This window comes from Cetorhinus maximus, chromosome 14 (assembly GCF_964194155.1).
Source record: "Cetorhinus maximus chromosome 14, sCetMax3.hap1.1, whole genome shotgun sequence".
NCBI classification, from domain to species: Eukaryota; Metazoa; Chordata; class Chondrichthyes; order Lamniformes; family Cetorhinidae; genus Cetorhinus; species Cetorhinus maximus.
Genome location: NC_135892.1, coordinates 32335537 through 32356204, shown reverse-complemented (window position 1 = coordinate 32356204; position 20668 = coordinate 32335537). Strand labels below are relative to the sequence as shown.

General features: G+C 45.5%; 1 protein-coding gene across 1 annotated transcript in view; it reads left to right on the top strand.

Annotated features, from left to right (window-relative positions):
- The window catches only part of LOC144689571 (uncharacterized), a 318797-nt gene that overhangs the window by 248621 nt on the left and 49508 nt on the right, over positions 1–20668 (top strand). Inside the window, exons 15-16 of the mRNA XM_078556753.1 lie at positions 13542–13688; positions 14997–15101. Of these exons, the coding sequence (XP_078412879.1) occupies positions 13542–13688; positions 14997–15101 (252 nt within the window). The remainder of the gene's footprint in view (positions 1–13541; positions 13689–14996; positions 15102–20668) is intronic.

Below are 20668 nucleotides of genomic sequence, written 5' to 3'. Positions count from 1 at the left end.
TCTGTGAACAGGGTCATATCATGGAGATGCAGCAGGGAATCTTTAACTTTTCCTGATCCTATGGCATCCTTCATGAGCTGAACCCTTCAGGACCACACTATCAATGGACAGAGACACTGATGAGATGGGGACCAGCCATACCTCGCAGGTGCTGGGAGCACACAGACAGAATGACAAAACTCTGTGCTGCTGGCCCAAAACATTCTGGCAGCAATGATAAGCCCCAGCGAGGTGCAGGCATGACTGATGAGACCAGAGACAGTGAAGGCAGCCCATCACTGTGCTGGGAAGGTTGTACAAAGCTCAGGGAAGAGGCCCTGGATTGAAACACCTGCCTTTATCTTGTGCAGGGACCAAGGTTTCACATCTGAGCGACACGAACACTATTCATTAGAACAAGGAGCCATAGGCAAAGAGACATTCTTGGGAGTTTACTAACAAAGTGAACATTATAAGACCATAAGACATAGGAGCAGAAATTAGGCCATTTGGCCCATCGAGTCTGATCCGCCATTCAATCATGGCTGATAAGTTTCTCAACCGCATTCTCCCGCCTTCTCCCCGTAACCTTTGATCCCCTTACCAATCAAGAACCTATCTATCTCGGTCTTAAATACACTCAATGACCTGGCCTCCATAGCCTTCTGTGGCAATGAATTCCATAGATTCACCACTCTCTGGCTAAAGAAGTTTCTCCTCATCTCTGTTCTAAAAGGTCTTCCCTTTACTCTGAGGCTGTGCCCTCGGGTCCTAGTCTCTCCTACTAATGGAAACATCTTCCCCACCTTGCCCAGGCAGTGTAACTACATCTTCTTCACCTGGTGCGGAGGGGGGCCGGGAAGGAGGAGGGCCTCCTCGAGAACCTGCTCCTGAGTCTGGCCAAGGTAGCCATTAACAGGCCCAGGCAGCGGGCAATCGAGGGGGTCGTCTGACCTGACTGTCTGCCTCTCTTCCATGGCTATGTTCATGGCTGGGTGTCCCTGGAGAGGAAGTATGCGGTGTCTGCCGGCACCATTGAGGCCTTCTGTGCTCGATGGGCACCGCAGGGACTGGTGTGCTTTATAGACCCTTTTGATCACATTTTGTTTTAATGTTGGTAAGTTTCCTTTGAATTTTGTCTTTGTTTTTGCAGTTTCCCTTTAAGGGGCTGCTTTTACTTTATCCCTGATTTTGTTAATTTAGTCTAATTTTGTTTGACTCAAAAGAGTTATATCTTCTTAACATTCCTAACCTTGCCACCATGTCTTGGTGCTCCCCTGACATCCACAGCAGAGATGGAGTCAGCCTGCTGACTGCTACACCGTCTGTGATGACCTTGTTGGGTGTCCTCTGGAGGGCCCTGGCCTGCATTCGGGGTCCTGCTGTGTGGCAGTGGCACCCTCTTTGGCCTGTGGGGCTGGAGTACCTGGGGTCACAGGAAGAGGGGATTTGGATGAGCCGAACACTCCCGAATCACCTGGGCCGATGGCTGGAATGAGATTGAGTTGCCCCACACCCCTCTCGAGTTCACACTGTTGTTGGCCAACTGTGACGTCAGTGATGGAGTTCTGTCCGTGCAGCAATGCAGGATCAATGTCCTGGGCCAAGCCTCCAGGCTCCAACACCCTACCAGTGTTGACCTTGGTGCATTGGCATGCTGGCGCTATCACCTCAGAATGAAGGCAGATGCATTCCTCCATCCTGCCTTGCAATCTGAGGAGTGTAAAGGACATCCCTTCCTGATGTTCCTGAGCTTGCCTTTGCAGCTGGCACAACTGAAATATGACCGAGTCCAGAGGCTCGTCATCTGACTCAGACTCAGCAGATTTCTGGTCTCCAGCAGTCCTCCAAGTGCTGGAAATCTGGGAGTCCCTGCTCTGCCTGCTGTGGATCAGACAGTGCGATGTGTTCACCAGATTGTGACCCCGAACAACTCTAAAGTTTGGCCCTACCGAAGTGTGTGACCCTGCACTGGTGGAGGGTGTAGGTGAGTGCTGTGATGGGTCTTCAATGAGGGTCTCAGCAGATTCCTCTTCTGAGGTGTTCTTCGGGGCTTGTGTTGAAGACCTTGGTCGTGGAATCGCTTGGCTGTTTCCCAGGTTTGCCTGCGAAAGCAAGTAGAGATAATCAGTGCAAGGCAGTGGCTTGTGAAACAGGACACCTCACTTACAGCATGGTTGTTTGATGGATGTTGCACTGCTGGATCGTCACTTGGTTGAACACTGCCGACCTCACAGTCAGCACAGGAACAGCCCAGATCTTTGCCGGTTAGCTGGATGACTCTATTTTCAAAGCCTGTCAAGACCTTGATTTCAGGCATCCCTCCACCAGTTTGTGGCACCTCCCTTTTCTTGTACGCCATCTTGTCCTGCATGAATACAGATAGGCAGAGTGTAAGCAGGACGCCTGCCAGGCTGGATGATAATTATGCCTGACACATCTAAGTGGTAAGTGGTGCCATGAACGTGATGAGCACAATGAAGTTGTGTATGAGAGAATGAATGCTGATGCCCCTTGCTCTGGCAGCGAGTGAGATCCCTGTGATTGTGTGATGGGTTTGTGAGTTGAGAGTGATGAGAGGAGTGACTTGCCCAGGTGGAATGGAAGATATCATTCATCCTCTTTCGGCAATGGGTGGCTGTCCTCTTTTGCAGGGCGTTGGCACTGACCATCACTGCCACCACCTCCCAGGCTAGATTGGTGACCTTGCTTGCTGGTCTTCCCCCAGAGCGGGGGTAGAGGACATCATGGTGAGCCTCCATGGCATCCAAAAGGAGTTCCAGGGACACTGAATTGGGGACTGCAGTCTTCTTGCCTTTTGGGGCCATGTCTTCTGTGCAGCTGTCCTGCGCTGGAAGCAATGAGAGGTGTGCTTGCAGCTGCACTTTAACTATGGCACCTGGTGTGAGGAAGCGGCGAGGTGATGACATGGCAGGTGAATTGGAGGCGGCCCGCCAGTGAAACGGCACGTTTCCCGGGAATGCATGAATGATGAGGCGAGATTGGGACGATGTGGCATGAAAAGCCACCATTGCGGCAGGCGGGTGTTCTTTTTTCTGCCTGCTACCCTACTTAGTGCAAATCTGGGATGATTCCACCCATAGAATTATAGACTGGTTACAGCACAGGAGGAGGTCATTTGGCCTGTCTTGTCCAGCTCTCTCCAAGAGCAACTCAGCTAGTCCCGCTCCCCCCACTTTTTCCCTGTAGCCCTGCAATTTTTTTTCTTTTCAGATAATATCCAATTCCTGTTTGAAAGCCATGAATGAATCTGCCACGACATCCACGGGACCTAACCACTCACTGTGTAAGTTTTTTACTCATGTCCCATCTGGGTCTTTTGCCAATCACTTTGGTCTGATCTGTTTGATGTGCTTTGCCTATGGCATGCATGTAGTCCTGTGTTGTACATTCCCCAGGTTAGCACCTTATATTTAGTTATGCTTGGTGCTGCTCCTGGGCTGTTCTCCTACGCTCCACATTATTCCAGAATTGTATGGTTTTGAATATGGTGCCGGTCTCTGAACTGGTGCATGCAACAGTGGTAACCAATGACACAGTGCCATCTTCCTCGCTCTCCTCATCTTTCTCCATCAGAGAGGAGGTGGGGGTAGAGGGATTGGGTGTCGATGTGGATTTTGCCCCTGGAAGACTGAAATGATAATGCTGGAAGTGTTAGGGTGAAGTACATCTGGACACTGTAGGAGGATGTGTGTGATGAGACCATAAGGAGCTTTAAGTGAGGATAGCTTTGGGTAATTAGGGATCAGGAATAATTGTACATCTGTAAGGAAGACCAGAATGAGGCAGTGGCCCCATCCACTGGCTGAAAAGTCGGGAGCAAACTCTCCTCCAACAGTCTAGAAAGCCGTGACTGGATTTTGTGGTTGTCAAGCAATTAACTACTTGAGGTCATAGTCTCCACTGCTGCTGACCAATCAGATGGCCAACAGCTCTCCAATATCCCCAACAGTGCCACCAGTGGTTACTTCTAGGGCTTCAGTCAGTCCCCGACAAATATATGTGGAGGAGGCTGGATAATGGGTAAATCCATTTTGGCAGGCCTCAGTGAGGGAGGGGGAGTGTGGTGATTGGGAAGCCAGGGTAGGGAGAGCAAGGGGATGTGGGGTCTCCGCTGGGCACAGGGTGCCCAAATAGGAGGCCCCCCGCCTCCAACCTGCAGCCAGGCCACCAAGGCTTTGGCCATTGGTAAAACATGAATGCTGGTGGGAGGAGGCCCTTAAATGGTTATTAATCAGCCACTTAAGAGCCTCATTTGACCAGGGGTGTCAGTATGTCCACAACACTTCCCCCACCACTGGTAAAATTCCAGTGGAGATGGATAGACAACAGGCATGCTGGCACCTGCCATGCCAACCAATTTTACACCCCCATCTGCCTGTCAGTCCATACCCGGGGGGCAGGGTTGCAAAAAATTCTATCCAAAGCTGCAGCAGTAACAAAACTGTAGATGTGATGCTCTAGGAAAATTGTACCTATTCTGTTTTTGAGTACTAAAACTCCAGTTGTTGGTTTCAATGCCGACAAGCACATTCAAACCTTAATAATCAATTAACCTGAGATTTGCTTAAAATGCAGACTTCTAAGCAGGCGTTTCTTATTAGCATCCATTGGTACCTGTTTTCTCCCATTGGCTATGGTAACCTCCATTGTGTTTTAATTCTAAAAGTAGGGGAGAATAGGAAAATTGTTTTTTCTGCCCATTTTTGCAAGCTAATTGGCCTTGAGGAATCATTCAAGGATCAGGTATCTCCTATAATTAGTCAATTGAATGATGTTACTATCAGAGTTCTAGGCATCAACATATTCAGTGGTAGTAATGTCAGTTTATCAAATTATGTGATAGGTTACCAGCCTTTACCAGAAGATTTGAACTAAGAACCTTGGCATAATGCATACCTGTTTGTTTAATTTTGTTTCCATTTGAAATTAAGTTATCAAGGGTTAGAATTTTATAATTTCTTGGATTAAACATTTAATTATATTTTTTAGACACTGGGCTAATATTTTTTATGAATTAGCACTCCGAGCAGAAAACTTGTTCATGGAGACTAGAGTGCCCACTCCACCTATTAAGACAACTAGGTGCATTACCTGCACACCCAAAACCTGTACAAAGCTCTGGATTAAGAGCATTAATTCATAAATTCTATACAATGTTTTCAGGTTTTTTTCCAACCCTCACCCCTGATCCCGCCCTTGCTTCACACCACTCCCCCCATCTGCAAGGTCTCCCTGAATGCTTCAATTTCCTATTTTTAACTGAATCCAAGCACAGAGCGTTGCATTGTGTTTGTATTTATAGTTATTTTCTTCATTTTTATTTCAGCTGATGCCCCAATTTTTTTATATTACCTTAAGTTTCAGTTGCCTGCTCCAGGTCTGTATCCTTTTAAACTCAAGGGGCTGGATTTTGCCGTCGGCAAGCAGCGGGCGGGGCCTGCTCGCCGATGGCAAAATGACGCGGGATGATGTTGAGGGGAACCCCTGACATCATCCCACCCCATTTAAATTTGCAGGAAGGCGGGGGCACAGCGAGATCAGCTGTCCACCCACTGACCTGTCAATGGCCAACTGAGGCCATTGACAGGATAATTAAAACAATTAAAGGCCCTGCCCGTCCAACATTAAGGTTGGTGGGCAGGCCAGGAGCCCCGGCGGGCTTCTGAAAAAACATGAAATCTCATCCACCGGCAGGATGAGGTTTCATGTAGGGTTTGAAAAAGTTTCTTAAAGTTTCAGTGAAATTTATTAACATGTTCCATCTCATGTGACATTGTCACATGAGGGATACATGTTAAGGATTTTATTATTTTTCTATTTTTAAAGTTTATACAGCTGTCAGCAATCTCTCTGAGGCAGCTCTCAGCCCTCAGGGAGATGTGCACTCTTGTGCGCATGCGCGAAAGAGCGCACTCTTGCATTTGGAGAATCACCCCGGCGGACGTCACGCTGGGTGGGCCTTAATTGGCCCGCCCACTTAAAATGGAGGCGGGGCCCGCTTCTCCGGTGGGTTTCGGCTCCCCGCCCGCCAGAGATTGGGTCAGGCCCGCCCGCCCGACAGGCAGAAAAATCTGCCCAAGATCTCAAATCAGCCATAATGCTACCTTAGGAAAAAAAAACACAGAAAACAAATAATTATTTTAAACTCAGCATGCCCTTAACCACACAGAAACAATTAAAAGTTCCATTTTTAACTCATCCCCTCCTTTTATGTATATATCAGATTGTTGAATTTCTTTTCCCTTCAAACCATTAAAATATTTTTGTTTCAAAAGCACCTGAAAAATGAAACAAATCTAATGTTTCAGGTCAATGACCCTTCATCAGAACTGGAAAAAGTTGCTTTGGTCTATTGTGGTTTAACCAGCGGTTCTTAAAGGGTTGCCAATGAAAACATAGGAACATGGGAAATAGGAGCAGTAGTAGGCCATCTGGCCCATCGAGTCTGCTCCTTCATTCAAATAGATCATGGCTGATCATCCACCTCTATGCCATTTTTCCCCACTATCCCCATATCCCTCAATATCTTTAGTATCCAGAAGTCTATCGATTTCTTGAATGTGCTTAATGATAAATCAAAAGTTAAATCATTTTTTATTTATTTACCTTTTGGAGCCAGTAGAGAAGGGTGCCTCCTCAGATTCTAAGGTGGCCAATTTTGCAAAGAGCTCAATCGGGAACTGTATCGGGATGCCCTTTTGGCATTCACAGCTTGTGAGCTTTATGCAAGGTGCTTGAGGCCTAATTTGAAATAAGCCTCATGTCTTTGGATGCATGTTCAAAGTTCACTGTCCACTTTGCACCAATAGGCCTCTGACTTTACAGCACTGGGTGCAGCCCTGAGACCTGGGAACCTTAGTGAAAAGGTCTGGGATCTTGAGAAGGATGGCAGCAGTTTGGGTTAGCAGCCCAATGAGCTGCAAGGGGTCAGAGGTCAGGATTTTAGCTTTCTGCCTAGCTGGAACACAAGATTTCCTGTAGATATTTGCAGTAGACACTGTCAAAGAATGAGGTCTCTCTTCCAAAGATTGAAGCTGAATTGTTTTAAAGATTCGCTAGTCTAAAGTGAGTTTATTAGCCCATGAACAAAAAGGTGTGCTTTCAAGGAGTATTATCAAAGATATGGTATCCTATAGTTTTAAAATCCATAAGCTAAACCATAAGATTTAAACTATTTTTGTGGTAGAAGTACATTTCCTTTTAAATGGCTGTGAACTTCTTCAGATGGGTTGAACATGGAAGCTTACATAGAACATGATAATGACCTGAAACTGGAATTTGTGGTAGAAATGACTGTGCCAGGTGACAGGTGATGCATACTACACTGCAAATTGTTCCCGCTACTAGAGTGCTACAATGAAAAGTGCTTTCATTCTAATCACTGTAGTACGAACTGAATAGAAGACACAACTTGCTAATTCAGCACTAAAGTAATTCTGTGCCAGGTTGACATATAGGAACCTAAGGCTTAGGATCAGGAGTAGGCCATTCAGCCCCTTCAACCTTCTCCACCATTTGATAAGATCATGGCTGAACTGGTTGTGGGCTCAATTCAACGTTCCTGTCTGCCCCCATAACTCTTGACTCCGTTGTCTATCAAAAATCTACCTAACTCAGCCTTGAATAAATTCAATGACCCGGGCTCCACTGATTTCTGGGAAGAGATTTCCACATACTAATGACCCTCTGAGACAAAACATTCTCCTCGTCTCCATCTCGAAAGAGAGACCTCTTATTCTTAAGCTATGTCCCCTGGTTCTAGTCCCCCCAACAAGAGGACAAATCCTCCAGGCATCCACCCTCAGGATCTTATATGGTTTCAATAAGATCACCTCTCATTCTTCTAAACTTCAATGGGTATAATCCTGTTTAACCTTTCTTCATAAGATAAACCCCTCATCCCAGGAATGAGTCAAGTGAACCTTCTCTGAACTGGTTCTAACACAATTATATCCATTTTCAAATAAGGAGACCAAAACTGTACACAGCACTCCAGATGTGATGTCACCAAGGCCCTATACAGCTTCAGTAAAGCTTCTTTACTTTTATACTCCATTCCCTTTGCAATAAACACCAGCATTCCTCATTACTTGCTGTACCTGCATGTTAACTTTTTGTGGTTCATGTACCAGGGCACCCAGATCCTCTGTACCACAGAGCTCTGCAATCTCTCTCCATTTAAATAGTATACTGCTTTTCTATTTTTCCTGATAAAGTAGACAAGTTCACATTTTCCCTCATTTTACTCCATCTGCCAATTTTTTTCCCAGTCACTTAACTTATCTATATCCCTTTGTAGGATCTTTAACTCTTCTTGATAACATACTATCCTACCTGTCTTGGTGTCATTAGCAAATTTAACTTCCATAAATTCAGTATCCTCATCCAAGGCATTTACATATATATTGTAAATAGTTAAGGCCCCAGCACTGATCCGTGGCACTCTACTAGTTACAGTTTGCCAACCTGAAAATTATCCATTTGTCCCTACTCTCTGCTTCCTGTTAGATAACCAATCCTTAATCCATGCTAATATGTTACCCCCTACAACATGAGCTCTTATTTTGTGTAACACCTTTGATGTGGCACCTTATCAAATGCCTTTTGGAAATCCAAGTATGACGCACCTACAGATTCCCCCTTATCCACATTTCATGTTACTTCCTCAAAGAACTCCAATAAATTAGCTACACACGATTTCCCTTTCACAAAACCACGTTGACTCTGGCTGATTGCATTATGATTTCCCAAGTGCACTGCTATAATCTCCTTAATAATAGATTCTAGCAATTTACCTATGGCAGATGTTAGGCTAACTGCTTGTAGTTTCTTGCTTTCTGACTCCGTCCTTTCTTGAATAAAGGTGTTACATTTGCTATTTTCCAATCCACTTAGACCCTTCCAGAACCTGAGGTATTTTAGAAGATTATAGTCAGTGCATCTACTCTCTACAGCCACTTCTCTTAAAACCATAGGATGCAGGCCATCAGCTTCTGAGAACTTGGCAGACTTTAGGTCTAATTGTTTTCCTGGTGCCTTTTCTCTGGTGACGCTGATTGTTTTAAGTTCCTCTCTCCCTTTCACCTCTTGAATTTCAAGCATCTTTGAGATGTGGTCCAAGGCCGGGATTTTCCGGCCCCATCGCTGGCAGCACCCCAGCTAGAAGTCCATTGACTTCCAGCAGGACTGGAAGATCGTGGCGGCAGGGCGGGTGCGGAAAATCTTGCCCTAAGTCTTCTACAGTGAAGACACACAAAATACCTGTTCAAAGCTTCCTCCATTTCCTTTGTTATTATAATTATATAATTAATTATAAAAGTTTTCTATTATTAATTCCCCAGACTCACTGTCTTGAGGACCAACACTAGCTTTAGTTGCTCTTTTCCTTTTTAAATATTTGTAGAAACACTTGCTATCTGTTTTTATGGGCGGGATTTTCTGGTCCTGCCAGCGGCGGGACCAGAAACTCCCACCCAAAGTCAACAGACTTCTGGCTGCTCTCCTGATTTCCTGGTCCCACCTGTGCCAATTCCTACCATGGGCAGGACCGGAAAATCCCAGCCTATATTTCTAGCCTGTGTCCATTCATACTCTTAATTTCTCCCTCTTTCTTTTCAGTCTTTCTTTGCTGGTTCTTAAATTTGGTCCAATCTTCTGACTTACTATTAACTTTGCAGTGTTTCTTTCAATTTGATACTATCCTTAACTTCCTTATTTAGCTACGGATGATACATCCTTCTCAAAAAGCCTTTCTTTCTCACTGGGATAAATCTTTGCTGAGAGTTATTAAATATCTCCTTAAAAGTCTGTTACTGCATCTCTACAGTCCTACCTTTTAATCTAGTTTCCGAGTTCACTTCAGTCAACTCTGCCTTTATATCTTTATAATTATCTTTATTTAGGTTTAAAACAGATGTCTTAGACTCACACTTCTCACCTTCAAACTGAACTTGACTTCAAACTGAACGTGGCTCAAAAATTGGTGTGGGAGAAATGGATTTGAATTCATGGGACATTTGCTTCAGTATTGGGGAAAGAGGGAGCTATTCCGTTCGGACGGGCTCCAATTGAATCATGCTGAGATCAGTGTCCTGGCGAAACGCATAACTAGGGTTGTAGATAGGGCTTTAAACCACATAGTTGGGGGGAGGGTTCAGTTGCACGGAAATATAAAAAAAATCAAAGTTTAAGGAGAGGGTAAGAGTGCAGGTTAGTGACGAGGCTGATTGTTACCAAAAAGTGAAAGGAAGGGACAGAGTGTGTGAATGCCATAATGCACCAAAGAATCATATGAGAGTAGGGAAAATTGACAATAGGGCAAACTTAAAGGCTTTGTATCTGAATGCACGTAGCATTCGGAATAGAAGTAATGAGTTAACAGCGCAAATAGAGATAAATAGATATGATTTGGTGGCGATTACTGAGACGTGGTTACAGGGAGAACAGGTTTGGGAGTTGAATATCCAAGGGTACTCAGTGTTTCGGAAGGATAGGCAGGAAGGAAAAGGAGGTGGTGTAGCTTTGTTAGTAAAGGAAGAGATCAGTGCTATACTGAGGAATGATATAGGCACTGGAGAGCAAGACGTAGAGTCAGTCTGGGTAGAAACGAGAAATAGCAAGGGAAAGAAGCCCCTGGTGGGAGTAATCTATAGGTCCCCAAACAGTAGTTCAGCAGTAGGGCACAGTATAAACCAGGAAATACTGGGAGCATGTAAGAAAGGCACGGCAATAATCATGGGTGATTTTAATATGCATATAGACTGGACTGATCAAATTGGCAAGGGTAGCCTCGAGGGAGAGTTCATAGAGTGTATTAGAGGTTGTTTCTTGGAGCAATATGTTGTGGAACCAACCAGGGAGCAGGCTATTCTGGATTTGGTTTTGTGTAATGAGATGGGATTAATTAATGATCTCATAGGAAAGGATCCTTGAGGGAAGAGTGGTTATAGCATGCTAGAATTTCAAGTTCAGTTTGAGAGTGAGAAACTTGAGTCCCACACTAGTGTTCTGGAGTTAAACAAAGGTAAATACATAGGCATGAGGGCAGATTTGGCCCTAGTGGACTGGACAGGAAGACTACAAGGTAGGACAGTTGATGAACAGTGGCAGATATTTAAGGAGATATTCAATTCCTCCCAAGCAAAATATATTCCAAAAAGGAAGAAAGATGGTAAGAGGGGTAAAAAGCATCCATGGTTAAGCAGGGAAGCTAAAGATAACATAAAGGCAAGAACTAAGGCATACCAAATTGCAAAGGTCAGTGGCAGGCTGGAAGATTGGGAAACTTTTAGAGATCAACAAAGGGTTACTAAAAAAATAATAAAAGGAGCAAAGGTAAATTATGAAAGAAAACTAGCGCAAAATGTAAAAATTGATAGCAAAAGCTTCTACAAGTATATAAAAGGAAAGAGAGTAACTAAAGTGAATGTTGGTCCCTTGGAGTATGAGACTGGGGAGTTAATAGTGGGGAACGCAGAAATGGCAGAGACACTTAATCAATATTTTGCCTCAGTTTTCACCGTGGAGGACACTAGTACCGCCCCAATAGTAACAGGTAGTGCAGAGGGTATAGAGGAGGAACTTAGAACAATCACCATCACTAGAGAAAAAGTACTGAGCAAATTATTGGGATTAAAGGGTGGCAAGCCCCCAGGGCCTGATGGCCTACATCCCAGGGTCTTAAAGAAAGTGGCAGTGGAGATAGTGGATGCATTGGCTATAATACTCCAAAATTCCCTGTATTCTGGAAAGGTTCCAGTGGATTGGAAAAATGCTAATTCAAAAAGTGGGGAAGGCAGAAAGTAGGAAACTATAGACCAGTTAGTTTAACATCTGTCATTGGGAAACTGTTGGAATCCATTTTTAAGGAAGTAGTAATGGGGCATTTGGAAAGTCAAAATGCAATCCATCAGAGTCAGCATGGTTTTATGAAGAGTAAATCGTGTTGACTAATTTTCTAGATTTCTTTGAAGATGTGACAAGCAAAGTGGATAATGGGGATCCTGTAGATGCAGTATATCTGGACTTCCAGAAGACCTTTGATAAGGTGCCACACAAAAGATTAATACACAAGATAAGATCACACAGAGTTAGGGGTAATATATTGGCTTAGATAGAGGATTAGCTAACAACAGAAAGCAGAGAGTTGGGATAAATAGGTCTTTTTCTGGATGGCAAGCTGTAACTAGTGGGATGCCACAGGGCTCGGTCCTTGGGCCCCAACTACTTACAATCTATATTAATGACTTGGATTCAGGGATAGAAGGTACTATAACTAAATTTGCAGATGACACCAAAATAGGTGGGAAAGTAAGTTGCAATGAAGAAATAAGAAATTTACAAATGGATATGGACAGGTTAGGTTGATGGGCCAAAATTTGGCAGATGGAGTTTAATGTGGATAAGTGTGAGGTTATCCATTTTGGTCGGGAGAATAAAAAGGCAACTTCTTATTTCAATGGAGAGAAACTTCAGAATGCTTCAGTGCAGAGGGATCTGGATGTCCTCGTGCATGAATCGCTGAAAGCTAGTATGTAGGTACAGCAGATAATAAGGAAGGCAAATGGAATTTTGACATTTATTGATAAAGGAATAGAGTATAAAAATAGGGAAGTGTTGTTGCAACTGTACAAGGCATTGGTGAGACCGCACCTGGAGTACTGTGCACAGTTTTTGTCCCCTTCCTTGAGGAAGGATGTAGTTTCATTGGAGGCAGTTCAGAGGAGGTTCACTAGATTGAATCCAGAGATGTGGGGCTTGTCTTATGAGGAGAGATTAAGCAGTTTAGGCCTATACTCGCTAGAGTTTAGAAGGATGAAAGGCGATCTAATTGAGGTATATAAGATGCTAAAGGGAATAGACAAAGTAGACGTGGAGCAGATGTTTCCCCTTGTGGGGCATTCTAGAACGAGAGGCCATAGTTTTAGGTTAAGGGGTGGTAGATTTAAATCAGAGATGAGGGGGAATTACTTTCCTCAAAGGGTCGTGAATCTGTGGAATTTATTACCTCAGAGTGCAGTGGATGCTGGGATGCGATAGACAGATTTTTCATTCGTAACGGGTTGGAAGGTTATGGAGAGAGGGCGGGAAATTGGAGTTGAGGCCGAAATGGCGGGGCAGGCTCAAGGGGCTGAATTGCCTACTCCTGCTCCTAGCTCTTATGTTCTTATGTTGACATTCTATCATACGATGATCGTTGTCACCTAGAGACACTATTACTATGAGGTTATTGATTAATCCTGTGATAGGCACCTGTGTACTTGTGTTTTTAAATTATGCTGATAACAAAGAGCATTTTAGACTAATTTGTGGTATTGTTTGTTTGAAGTTCATAAATTATTGTAGCTTTAGTTGTTCAGTCCATCAATTATTTCAACAACACCTTGATGTAGTTTTAAAAGGAAACAGAATATTACCAATTAAATGGACAACTAATGATTAAACAAAAAGTAATGTGCTTTTTTAATGCCTACATTGAACAAATATGTGTTTTTAGAGGGAGTTGTCTTTGTTACTTACTTTATACATTGTTAACACAGATACAAGAAACAAAAACTTTAAACAGGAGCACAGCCTCCAGATCGCAGGAGAGACCTCCTTCGGGCCGCAGGAGTCGCAGTGCAACCCCAAGTGGGAGGAAGACTCCACTGGACGGCAGACAAATAGGTTTTGACCTTGAACAGAATGTTTGTATTTTTCATTATCACTAATGATAGTTTCCTTGATAAACTAAACACTTAGGGAAGAATTTTCTGTTTGGCATGCGGGGACTGGCCCCGCACGCTGATGCGTAAAATGACACGGGGTGACGTCGGGTGTGCATCCCGACGTCACCGTATGTCATTCCAATCTTCCGTTCAGCGGTCATGCACCGGAGTCAGCTGCGCGCCCGCCAAACTATCAAAGGCTTGTTAAGGCCATTAATAAACCAATTAAAGAAATTGACAGGACTGCCCACCTTAAGGTTGGTGGGCGGGCGAAGAGCCCAAGCAATCTTCGCATTTTTCATGAAACCTCATCCACAGGCAGGATGAGGTTTCATGAAATATTTATTAAGTTAATAAATATTTTTCGAACATTTCAAAAACATGTCCCAGCACATGTGACACAGTTCCATGAGGGGACATGTGTAAATGATTTTTTACTGTATTTATTGAAAACTCTCATTATGAAATTAATCTCCCTTTGGCAGCTCTATGCCTCAGGGAGATTTCTGCGCTCTTTCGCCACTTTCCTCTCCTTCCTCTCCCCACCTGCACAGGTAGCACTGAGCGCTACCAGGTGCGCGTCACGCTGGGCGAGCTATAATTGGCCCGCCCACGTAAAATGGCAGCGTGCAGCCGATCACGGGCGGAGATCGGCTCCGCGCACGCTCCCAACCGGCCCACCCAATGGGGAGAAAATTCTCCCCTTAATTCTGAATCAGTCTGTAGTATTATACTAAATGTTAGTCAGGTAAAACAATGTGTGCAGGAGGTGTGCAGGAGGTGTTGTTTCTGAGTGTGAATATATATGCATCAAGTTTGGCCAGAATAAAACTTCCTCCAGATTTTCTTTTGCAGTTTCTTTTAATTCAGCAAATTTTGAAGCTGGAAAATACTTCACTCAGGCTTCTAAAGCACATTTTGCTTCAAAAAGTTAAAACAGTACATTGAAGGGAGATTGTGGTCTGTACTTTTTGCACATGCAGATACTTAAAATAAACTTATAAAATATGGTTTCATTATTTACATAGTTAAAAACAAAGTCCTCCAGAATACTGCAGATGATTTATGGTGCATAGTGGGAGGAATGACAAGGAATAGCCATTCAGTAATGTCCTCTGGTAATGACTTTCCACCCAATTTGATTTCACAAACAGGATCTTCATTTATTGCTGTAACCCATCTGTAGCTTTCTTTGTGGGATCCTCTATAATTGTTTGTCCTTTATGCAGAACTCCAACCACTGCTTTTTCTTTAGCTAGCTGTAAGGAATTGTTTTTGATATTTCAGGTTTCAAGGCCAAGCTCTGTTTTATCAAGACGAGCATCTACTTACTTTAAGAGTAAATTTACTCATGACGATGTCAGAGAGGAAGTCCAATACCCAGATGGCAAGGTAATTGCGCAATAAAAATATTTTAAATGCAGTGTTTGCAAGAAAGAAACATTTCAGTCTTTAGTATTTTGCGTTTTATGGGGCAATTAATTCTTATCATGAAGAACTCAAACGCTTACCTATTTTGGAATATGTAGATTAATTTAGAATAACTTGCTGTGAAAATGGTCTGTCAGTGTGGTGGTGGAGTATTGCACTGTCACTTAAGAGGGGATGTATTTGAAACCTGTACTGACTTTTACATATACTTGGTACATTCATTACTTTTTTGGCTGGGTTTGTAGAAAAAGTACTACATAACTTTAGGGAGAGGGGAGAAGAAAGTGGCAGTACTTAGGAATAGAAGTAGGCCATTCAGCTTTTTAAAACAAAAACAAAAATACCTGGAAAAACTCAGCAGGTCTGGCAGCATCTGCAGAGAGGAACACAGTTAACGTTTCGAGTCCAAATGACCCTTCAACAGAACTAAGTAAAAATAGAAGAGAGGTGAAATATCAGCTTTTTAAGCCTGTTCTACCATTCAATGGATCAGTCTGTATTGTGATTCCATTTACTCACCTTCTCTTGGCTAGCAAAAGACCCTGGAGGTGAAAATTTCTATTCCAGAGACTAAGTGCAATGGCGAGCGGGAAAAGCGGCGTGTTTCCCGCCAGCAGAAGTGGCGGGTTTCCGTACCAGATCACCTGCTTTTCAGCTTATTATATATGCATGAATGTGTGAATCATGTTGAATCTCGTGGAGGGGTAGGTTGGGTTCGTCTGCCCTGCCGTGACCTCATTGGATCATCTTACCGGGCACCATATTTAAACTGCACCCGTACATGTCATTCACTCTCTACAGTCCAGGACGGGTCATGGCGAGTGATGGCCCTGAAAGGAAAGAAGCCTACTGCCCCCAAGTTCAGTAACAATGTGCTGGGGGCTCTTCTGGATTCTCTGGAGGCATGCGTGGATATCATTTACCCCCGTGATGACAGAAGGAGCTCCACCACGCCAGCTTGGGAGGAGGTTGCCAGGGCAGTCAGCACCAACGCTCCTCAGAAGAGAACCCCCAACCTGTGCAGGAAGAGGATGAATGATCTCATCCAAGCAGCCAGGTTAAGTCAACCTTCTCCTCACTCTCAACTCTCACAAGCCCATCAGGCATTTGCAGGGTTACAGTCCACAAAGATCTCACACACTACCATCACAAGAGACATCATCACTGACTCTCTCACACACACTTTGACATCTTCATCTGTTCTCATATCCTGTGCAGCTCACATCTTCAGCCCTTACACAGGTCCACTCAGCACTCAAAGAAGGCAGGCATCCTCATCATCTGCTTTGGCATCCGTCCTGTTAACAGTCTGTATATTTGTATTTATGCAGGAGAAGACTGTCCACAACAAAAGGGAGAGATCCCAAACTGGAGGGGGGATGTCAGAGCTCAGGGCCCTCACCCAGTATGAAGAGCATACAGCAGAGATGGCCGGTGAGGACCGGGGCCATGCCTGCGCCAAAGGTGGGATGGGCGTCTCCCAAGCCGGTGAGGACCCATCAACAGCTCATTGGTCACCCGACTAAACTTTGAATGCTTTGTAATGTTGTTCACTATGCGCCAATTGCTAATTATCTCTTGTCTCTTTGACAGGCATGAGCAGGAAAAGGAAGAGGCTGACCGGCAGCCAGCCCATCAGCCCCAGACCCCATGCCACCTCAGATGAGGATCCTGAGGACACACTGCATGAAGACCAGTCACAGCGTTCACCTGCACCTTCCACCAGCACAGAGACATACACCTCAGTGGAACCTAGTTGTAGAGCAGGCTTAGGGTCACAATCTGGTGAGCACAGCACAGGTTCGGGTCCACAGCAAGCGGAGGCAGGGACAACCAAGGTCACCAGCACTTGGAGGACTGCTGGAGGCCAGGCTCCTGCAGAGTCCAAATCAGAGCCTGTGAACTCGGCCCTAACACAGATGTTGAAGCTGCAAAGACAGATACGGAAACATCAGGCAGAGTTGTTAGATGCTGTCACCAGATTTCAACGGACGATGGAGAAGTCTGTCTGCGTTCAGTCTGATGTCATAAAGCCGACATACCAGCACACTGAGGTCAATGATTGCCATGGAGACCTTTGACCAGGACATTGCATCTGATATGCGCCAGGACCTGCACTCCATCGCTCTAGCCATAGCTGGGATCCATCAGTGGCTGACAAGAGGGGGACGGGTTACCTCGGCCTCACTCCAGGTGTCTCTTCTCAAGAAGTGAGGCAAAGGGCCCTCGGGCACCCATAAAGAGGAGGAGTGTCAGTTGAACACCCTGGGGCCATCCATCCAGGTGACTTCGAGAGTGTCCAGCTGATTCCAATCCCCTCTGCCTGTGACCCTTTAATCTGCAGCTCCACAGGCCAAGGAGGGTGCACCTGCCCCACAGCAGGAGACCCAAAGCAGACCTGGGCCCTCCAGGCCTCGGACCTCCAGGGGATACCCGTCAAGGTCATCACACACAACAGGGCATAGCAGTCACCAGGCCGCCTCTACCTCTGCTGTGGATGCCTAGGATGTACCAAGACAATTAAGGCCCACCCAGCGTGACGCACAGCAGGTAGCACAGCGCTACCTGTGCGGGTGGGGGAAGGAGGGAGAGTGGAGGCCTATGCCCTTTCAAGCATGTGTGCAAAAGAGCGTAGAAATCTCCCTGAGGCAGCTCCGTGCCTCAGGGAGGTTAAGTACATATTGAAATTTTTTAATAAAGAAAGAGAAAAATTATTTACGCATGTCCCCTCATGTGTCAGTGTCACATGAACTGGGACATGTTTGTCAATTTAGCAAAATTTATTTATTGATTTTATTAAACCTTCAGGAAACCTCTTCCCTCCCATGGATGAAGTTTCCTGAAAAACGCGAAGGCCGCCTGGGCTCTTCGCTTGCCCACCAACCTTAAGGTTGGATGGGCAGCGCTGTTAATTATCTAAATTACTTCCCTAATGGCCTTAATAGGCCTTTGACAGTTCAGCAGATGCGCAGCCGCCTCCAGCGCGCACCCGCCGAACGAAAGATCTAAATGACGCGCGATGATGCTGGGACACATGCTCAACATCATTGCGCGTCATCTTGCGCGTCAGTGTGTCGGGCCCACCCCCACATGCCCACGGCAATATTCTGGCCATGGTTAATGTGCAACTTACAATCACATTGGTGTGCCTGGTTTCCGTGTACAATATGTCAGACTATTGGAATGAAAATGTGAAGGCCTCAAATGGAATCAAAGTGAAACTCCAGTACATCTGATGTGTGCTCTTTATTATCAGCGATTTCGGTTCTTAAGGCCTAGATGGAGTGCCAGCATTTTTGGGCACACAAATGCCAAGGCTAGACTGCATGGGAAATTGGGAGACTCCAAATGGAGGCATGGTCATGAGTGCCTTACAGATATCAGACTATGCTGCTGCTGAAGCTTTCACAGTCCACTGAAAAGTGAGCTGAGGTTGCAGCCTTGCATCCATTACTGAGAGTTACAGATGACTGCGTCTTGAAGATATATCTAATGCTGGGGACTGAGTGTGATGATGAGGCCTGAACACTTGTCTTGCATGAACAATTGCCTGTGCAGGCAAACTGCAGTGGGGATTCAGAATCAACCTCACACACAAAGGCGCGAACCACTGAGTGATAATTGTCTTCTTTGAGGCACCTTGCCAGACTGCAAGCAAACTCCCACAAGAGCACTGAGGATTGCAGTGCTGCTGCTGCTGCTGCCTCTTCGTAAGCAGTGGAATGTTGGCGAGATGCTTGAAGAGGTCACACCAACTCAACTTGCTCACAAAAAGTTATTGTCCCGTATCAGAAAGGCTACATGCTCCCGAGGCTGTTGTACCTTCCAAGGATGAGGACATTTTGACGCAAGAGTGTAAGTCCTCATTCAGAGATGGATGTGCACGTTAAGATGATTAGGATTGCAACCAAGGTGGTAAAGTGGACCCAGCATGGAAGGCACTGGTGAAAGAGACTTGTATGAGCTATTTGTCATCATCCTTCTGGAATCTGATGGCTGTAGCATATCACGTGCACGCCTGCCTCGTCTAGCCCATGCTATGGGCTCTTCCTCCGGAACCTCAGCTTCCTCGTCCTCATTGAGCTCAGCCCTCTTGAAGTCCTCTTTATCAGAGGAGACATTCAGCTCCTCCATCTCTCATTCTTGCAAGTCATCCCAGCTTTGGAGTGCCAGGTTGTGTCAAGCGCAACAAGCCACAGTGATGCAAGAGACCCTCTGGGGAGGGTACTGGAGAGCAACACCTGACCTATCCAGATATCAAAAACCCATCTTCAAAATAACAATGGTCTGTTCAATCAATGAGCGCGTTGCAGAATGAGCAGCGTTATACCTCCCCTAAGAGGCACTTTGTAGCTGCCAAACAGGCGTCATCACCCACATCCTTTGCAGGTAGCCTTTGTCCCTGAGGAACCAACCCTGGATGCGCTGAGGGCCCTCGAAGATCTGTGGCACCTGTGAGTGATTCAAGATGTATGAGTTGTAGGAACTTCCAGGGTTTCTCGCGCATGCCTACATTATCTGCTTCTGGTGGTTGCAGACCAGCTGCACATTGAGAGAACCCTTTCCTGTTGATGAATTGTAGTGGTTGCTGTCAGGGAGCTCTTAAAGCCATGTAAGTGCAGTTGATGGCACCCTGCACCTGTGGGAATCCAGAGATCGTTGCAAACCCCACTGCTCTGGCAGCCTGGCTGGCTTCATCTAAGGAGAACTGGACGTCATTGTGTGCCTTGCTAAATAGGGCGTCTGTAACCCCTCAAATGCATTTGTGAGGAGATGCTTGAGAAATCCCACAGAGGTCCCAAGTGGAGCCCTGAAATGAGCCACTCATGATGGAGTTCAGAGCAGTGGTCACTTTTAGAGCCACTGGCATTAGGTGGCCTCCCAGTCCCTGTGGTGTCAACTCCCCCTGGAGAATGTGGCAGAAGTGGGCCACCACATCCCTAGGCATGCGAAGGCATCTATGACACTGCTTCTTGCTCATCTTGAGGTATGAGAGGTGTCTTCTGTACATCCTTGATCTTGCCAGAGGCCTCCATTCAATTGCTCAGTCAGGCCCAGCTTCTGGGTCTTGAGGGAACCCCGCTGGCCATTGTTCATCAGGGTGAGGCTCTTTCCTTACCCCAGCCTGGCAGCAATGGGCCCTTCTTCTCCTCCTCCTTAGTTGTGTGATTGCCAGGGTGAATGCAATGTTGCTTGCTCCATCCATGAGGCATTCGTGCCCGTGCCTGCAGAAACATTGAACAGAAACATGAATGAACATAAGCCGGCAATGATCACCTTCCAATTGGTAACTAGGAAGCCAAAGTGGAGCCCATGGGTCGCTTTTATCCCAGCCATTACATCCCCACTTAGGCCCATGGAGCACTATTACAGCCTTCTGGATCACCGGTAGGGCACTCGCCCCACCAACCAAGTCCCCCCTCCACCCAAATGACACAGGCATGACAGGGCTTTGACACAGGGGCTTGAATCTGACTGAGTTCAACTAGGCAAGAGACTCCTCAGTCAGGGTACTGTATCCTCTGGAT